The sequence below is a fragment of the Propithecus coquereli genome, unplaced genomic scaffold (assembly GCF_000956105.1).
Source record: "Propithecus coquereli isolate 6110/MARCELLA unplaced genomic scaffold, Pcoq_1.0 Scaffold3, whole genome shotgun sequence".
NCBI classification, from domain to species: domain Eukaryota; kingdom Metazoa; phylum Chordata; class Mammalia; order Primates; family Indriidae; genus Propithecus; species Propithecus coquereli.
In genome coordinates this window covers 1,609,046-1,616,139 of record NW_012148618.1, presented here as the reverse complement: position 1 = coordinate 1,616,139, position 7,094 = coordinate 1,609,046, and the positions used below count along the sequence as shown (strand labels likewise).

The following is a 7,094-nucleotide window of genomic DNA, read 5'->3' as shown; positions in this document are numbered from 1 at the left end:
TATCATGATTCCACAAGATGGCAGTTTCTTCTTAGGGACCTTGAGGAAATCTCTCAATCTCCAAAGTGCTTCTGTGTTTGTGCGTGCGTGCGTGTGTGTGTGTGTGTGTGTGTGTGTGAAAGGGAGAGAGAGAGAGAGAGAGAGAGAGAGATCAGGGGAGTGGCTTAGTGGTATAGCAGGGGTGGTGAAAAGAACCTCTTTTTTTCTAATTGGTAGAACAAAATCTTTTTATGATTCTTAAAGCAGAAAATTAGAAATGACTAAGCTAGGCTCATTTCTTTTAAGGTTTAAAATTTGAATCCTCAGTGAACTGCAGAGATGAACTCCTTGAGAGTTTTACTCGTGATTCTATGGCTTCAGTTAAACTGTGAGTTTTGGTCATCTCTACTGGAGGTGATGATAGTATAATATTTGGATATATTTGGAGTTAGTGTTTATCCTAGGCCTGTGGATAAAAACATAAATGTCTTTTGCTTCTGTTCAAGGGTTGGTAGTGTGTAGGAGGCCTGGGGAGGAAGCATCCACTACCCAACCAACCTTCTTTGTCTGACCATTGTCTTTTGCACAGGGGTGAGGAGCCAACAGGAGGTGGAGCAGACTCCCAAATCCCTCACTGTTTCTGAAGGAGCCACTGCGTCTCTCAGCTGCACTTATAGCAACACTGCTTTTCAGTAGTTCACGTGGTACAAACAGTATTCTGGCAAAGGCCCTGAGTTGCTGATGTTCATATACTCTGCTGGTGACAAAGAAGAAGGAAGGTTTACAGCACAGCTCAATAAAGCCAGCCGAAATGTTTCCCTACTCATCAGAGACTCCCAGCTCAGTGACTCAGCCACCTACCTCTGTGCAGTCAGCACACAGTGCTCCCCAGGCACCTGCAGCCTGCACCCAAACCTGCTGGGGCCTCAGGAACTCCTGATACAGACAGAGCTTAGACTGCAGGGCGGAGAAGTTCTGTTTGCTCTCTAGATGCAAATGGAAATTAAGAGTGATAATATGGAGGGTTTGTTTGATTCAGAAAGTGTTTCCACAATTCTAAAAATAATTGATCCTGAAGGGAAATGAAAGATAGAATACTGCCCTGGAAAAAATATTTTCCAGACTTCTCTTTTCACTCTAGTTTTTAAAAATTATTATTTAAAGTTATTGTTGAGGTATATGATTGACATACAAAATGTGCACATATCTTGATGTGTTTGTGGATACATATAAACCCTGTGAAACCGTCATCATAATCTACACACCATAAACATATCCATTACCTCTAAAAGTTTTCTTCTTACATGTACTCACCATCAAATTGGTATTAATTGTTCAACACTTATGTGCACATATAGTAGTAACATTCACTGGGTGTCAGGCAGGTGGGAGGGGGGAGGAGGAGATGGGTTTATTCACACCTGATGGGCGCAGTGCGCACCATCTGGGGGACGGACATACTAAAAGCTCTGACTTGGGTGGAGCAAAGGCAATATATGTAACCTAAGCATTTGTACCCCTGTAATATGCTGAAATAAAAAAAGAGAGAGAGAGAAAAATAAGATGATGACAATGTTTTTGCTAAAAAAAATAAAAAAATAAAAATTTTCTTCTTCCTCACTTTTTTATTGAGTTATGATTGATATACAAAAAGGTGCACATATTTAACATACATGTCTTGATGCCCACTGTAGTTTTCTTTCACAACACGTTTTGATGGTATTAGTTTTGTGATTTCCAATGTCCATTATACCACTCTGTGTGCTTTTGTGTAGCCATAGTTTCTCTCCCACTTATAAGTGAGAAGATAAAGCATATATTTTTCTATTCCTAAGTTACTTTACTTAGGATAATGGCCTCCAGCTCCATCCAATTTGCTGCAAAAGACATTATTTCATTCTTTTTTATTGTTGAGTAGTGCTCCATGGTATAGATACCACATTTCTTTGCCCACTAATCATTTAATGGGAACTCAGGTTAATTCCTGAGTTAGGTGTCAAGTGCAGGTGTCTTTTTGATATAATGATTTCTTTTCCTTTGGGCAGATACCCAGTAGTGGGATTGCTGGGTAAAATGGTAGATCTGCTTTTAGTTCTTTGAGAAATCTCCATACTGATTTCCTAGACGTTGTACTAATTTGCATTCCCATTAACAGTGTGTTCCCCTTTCACCCCCATCTGTGCCAACATCTATTGTTTTCGACTTTTTAATAATGATCATTCTAATCGGAGTAAGATGACATCTCACTATGGTTTTAATTTGCTTCCTGGATGATTAGTGGGTGATGATTAGTGATGTTAAGCATGTTTTCATATGTTTGTTGGCCATTTGTCTATCTTCTTTTCAAAAATGCCTGTTCATGTCTTTTGCCCACATTATAATGGGGTTGTTTATTTTTTTTCTTGCTGAATTATTTGGGTTCCTTGCAGATTTGGGATATTAGTCCAATGTCGGACACATAGTTTGTGAATATTTTCTCCCATTCTATAGGTTTTCTATTTACTCTTTTGATTATTTCTTTTGCTGTGAAAAACATTTTAGTTTAAATAAGTCCCACTTGTCTATTTTTGTTTTTTATTGCATTTGCTTTTGGGGTCTTAATCATAAATTCTTTGCCTAGGCCAATGTCCAGAAGAGTTTTTCCCAGGTTTTCTTCCAGGATTTTTATTGTTTGAGATCTTACATTTAAGTCTTTAATCCATCTTGAGTTGATTTTAGTATATGGGGAGAGATAGGAATCCAGTTTCATTCTTCTGCATTTGGCTATCCAATTTTATTCATTTATTGAATAGTGCGTCCTTCCCCCAGTGTATGTTTTTGTCTGGTTTTTCAAAGATGAGTTGGATGTATGTATATGGTTTTGTTTCTGGGTTCTCCATTCTGTTCCATTGATTGATGTGTCTACTTTTATACCAGCACCATGATCTTTTGATTATTATAGACTTGAAGTATAATTTGAAGTTAGGTATATGATGGCTCCAGTTTTGTTCTTTTAGGTTTAGATTAGGATTGCTTTGGCTATTTGGGCTATTTTCCCTTCCATGTGAATTTTAGGATTGTTTTTTTTAAATCTGTGAAAAATTATATTGGTATTTTGAATACCTGAATGTCTAACTCTCTTGCTAGTTCTGGGAAGTTTTCATCAATTATTTCCTTAAATAGGTTTTCTAAACTTGATCTCTCTTCTCCCTCAGGAATACCAATAATTTCTAAGTTCAGTCACTTTATGTAGTCCCAGATGTCTTGAAGTCTTTGCTTATCCTATTTTATTCTTCTTTCCTTATTTTCATCTGACTGGATTATTTCAAAAGACCTGTCTTCATGGTCTGAGATTCTTTCTTCCATGTGATCTAGTCTATCCTCAAAGCTTTTGAATGTGTTTTGTATTTCCATCAATGAATTTTTCAGCTCCAGAATTTTTGTGTGTGTTTTTTAATGATATCTATCTCCTTGGTAATTTTCTCATTCATATACTGAATTGATACTCTGATTTCTTTGTATTGATTTTAAGATTTATTTTCCATCTAATTGAACTTCTTTAGAATCAATATTTGGAATTCTTATTGGCATTGTGAAGAATTCTTTTTGATTTGGATCCATTGCTGGACTATTGTTGTGGTCCTTTGATGGTGTCGTATTTCCTTACTTTTTTTTTTTATTTCAGCATATTATGAGGGTACAGATGCTTAGGTTACATATGTTGCCCTTGCCCCCCCCCCGCCAAGTCCCAGTTTCAAATATGTCCATTCTTCAGGTGGTGCGCATTGCACTTTTTGTGTATGTGTATACCCATCCCCACCTCCCTCCTCCCCCATGCCCCTTCCCCCTCCCCCCTGCCCAACATCCAATAGATGTTATTCTTATATGTGCACTTATGTATTGATCAGTTAATACCAATTTGATGGTGAGTGCATGTGGTGCTTGTCTTTTCATTCTTGGGATACCTCATTTAGTAGAATGCATTCCAGCTCTATCCAGGAGTATACAAGAGGTGCTATATCACCATTGTTTTTTAAAGCTGAATAGTACTCCATGGTATACACATACCACATTTTATTAATCCACTCACGTATTGATGGACACTTGGGTTGTTTCCACATCTTTGCAATTGTGAATTGTGCTGCTATAAACATTCGGGTGCAGGTATCTTTTTCATAGAGCGACTTTTGTTCTTTTGGGTAGATGCCCAGTAATGGGATTGCTGGATCAAATGGAAGCTCTACTTGTATCTCTTTAAGGTATCTCCATATTGCTTTCCACAGAGATTGCACTAGTTTGCAGTCCCACCAACAGTGCATGAATGCTCCTATCTCTCTGCATCCACGCCAACATTTATTGTTTTGGAACTTTTTGATAAAGGCCAGTCTCGCTGGAGATAGGTGATATCTCATTGTGGTTTTAATTTGCATTTCTCTGATGATTAGAGATGTTGAGCATTTTTTCATATGTTTTTGGCCATTATTCTGTCTTCTTTTGAAAAGTTTCTGTTCATGTCCTTTGCCCACTTTTTGATAGGGTTGTTTGATTTTTTCTTGTTGATTTTCCTGAGTTCTAAGTAGATTCTGGTTATCAGCCCTTTATCAGATTTGTAGCATGCAACGATTTTCTCCCATTCTGTAGGTTGTCTGTTTGCTCTTGTGACCGTTTCTTTGGCTGTGCAGAAGCTTTTTAATTTGATCAGGTCCCATTTATTTATTTTGGTTGTTGCTGTGATTGCCTTTGGGGTCTTCTTCATAAATTCTTTGCCTAGGCCAATGTCTAGAAGAGTATTTCCTACATCTTCCTCTAGAATTCTAATAGTTTCACTCCTTAGGTTTAAATCTGTTACCCAGCGTGAGTTGATTTTTGTGAGAGGTGAAAGGTGTGGATCCTGCTTCAGTCTTCTACATGTGGCTATCCAGTTTTCCCAGCACCATTTATTGAATAAGGATTCTTTTCCCCAGTGTATATTTTTGTCTGCTTTGTCAAAGATTAGGTGGCTATATGAGGATGGTTTTACATCTGGTTTCCTTGCTTTTTAATGTTTCCTGTGTCCTTCCATTGATATGTGCACATCTGATCTAGCAGTCACTCATTCCAACTTTTTGAATTTGCTTTCAAAGGGGAGAATGTTTTCCTGGAGATGTATATGTGTTGCTGGTTCAGTAGGTCACTTTGGCTTTGATTTTGGATGACTGCAGTAGTGTGATCTTTGTATGGGTTCTTAAGCAGTATACAGATCAGTGGTATCTGTGATTTCCCTAGTAGTCTAGGGAACAGTTATTAGTTGAGGCTCTGGTGAAGTTTTGATGGGAACTTGAATAGCTGAACCAGTCTTTCGGCCCCAGAAATGCATGCAGTGAGCTGAATATGCCTGATATTAGGATATAGAGCAGCTTATATTGGCAGTGGTGTTAGTGTGTCCTGGAGGGGCCAATTCCTTAGAAGCTAGTATTTGGAGCAGAGGACTAGGTGTGTGGGCTACAATGGCCTGATAAAGGGGATCTAGCCTGGGCACCAAAATAGTTCACTATTAACATTGAAATTTCCTGGCACATGGGCAGTGTTCAAGAAATGATCAACTTTATAATTCTTATATTCCAAAATTTAATTTCTTTCTATAGTGAGGTTTATATGGCTTGTCTCACCAATCTGGAAGAGTTGAAAAATTGTAGGTTAAAGCTCTTGTTAACAGAAAACATCTAAATAAATATAAGGAATGCATATAAGAAAATATAATTCAAAGCTAAGAGTCAGGATTTTTTAAGAATATTGACTAGGGAACCAGTATATTATTTTAGCTCCATAGGAATGATTACATAACATTATGTTCATCACTTTGTATCTGGGTCGAAATGACTCTGATGATTCACAGTTGATGACTCTGGGCTTCCATGTGCAGAGAGACCAACAGAAAGAGATACCATCCATGCTTATACATGACTAATGTTCTTCTGCTATTGATTTATATTTAAGAATGAAGGACTGAGTAGCAGGATGGACCCCTCATGTCATTGTTCCCATATTCCCCACAAGATTTCTTCCCAAATGGGGTGTTGGCCAGCAGTATGGGCATGTGGGCATATCATGTGAATTGGCATGCTTTTTGTTAGGATGCACATTCAGGGAACTGGTAATTAAGTTGCTCCTCTTCTTTCCCTGTGCCTGATGTCAGTTTGAAGATGGCCTAACTGTGTCAACTACTCACACTAAAAATACTAGCCTTCCCAGGTGGTTCATATCAACTCTCATGAAGATTACCTTCCTGGCATAAAGGCTGTCCTATTATGCTTCTCACACGTAAGTACAACAGTAGGACAGTGACTATAGCGGGATGCTAGTGTAGGTATTCCACATATGAACCTTCAATATGTCCCTGTGTGTTCTGTTCTTCCTACCTCCTCTTGTTCAATCTAGAAATTTTCTGGGATCTCATAGAGTAGATTTCTTTCACTCTCATTTCCACTGTAAATCTTCTCATAGTTCATTCTGGGCCATGATTTTTTCCCTGTTTCATCCACCAATGTGCTTATATGTACTTTCAATCTTATGAAAATTGTTGATATCTTTTATCTTTTTATGACTTTTACCATTATGGATTTAAGTTTATACTTCTAAATTTTATTTCATTGGGAATTTTGAAGAGATAGGAAGAGAGTACATATGCTTAGTTAGAAATTTTGTATCAAAAGCACACTCTAGTAAAATTTAAAATTTCAAACTGACTGTAATTCTTGGTCATAAGTGTGAAAAAAAATCCATGGGCAGAATCAAGAAATAGATTAGAAGCCCAAGAGAAAACTGATTTCAGGCTGGTACAAATCAACAGAGTACACAGAAAGGAATGAGTTTGTTTTGGCCTTGTGAAGAGAATCCCTATTGGCCAGATTTTCATTTTCCTGAGATTTCTCTCCTTATTCAGGTACCTCATTTCTAGGTTTCAATAATCTCCATGCTAAAATGTATTGTCTGGGGAAGACATCTTGCTCAAGAGTTCATCTAATTATTAGGCCACAGAGGCAAATGCCCTTGTTGGATACTTCCTGTCTTCACCTACACATGACTACTGCTTGCTTAGCTCTGTTGAGTGTCAATGTCAATCTCTCCCATGTCCTCTATACCTCTCAGAAGTTCCT

General features: G+C 37.8%; 1 gene segment (V, D, J or C); it reads left to right on the top strand.

Moving 5' to 3' along the window:
• The first annotated feature begins 318 nt into the window (after positions 1-318).
• Positions 319-969, top strand: LOC105814172. The segment is given in 2 exon segments: positions 319-367; positions 569-969. Coding segments are annotated over 2 exon segments (450 nt in total).
• The last annotated feature ends 6,125 nt before the right edge of the window (positions 970-7,094 follow it).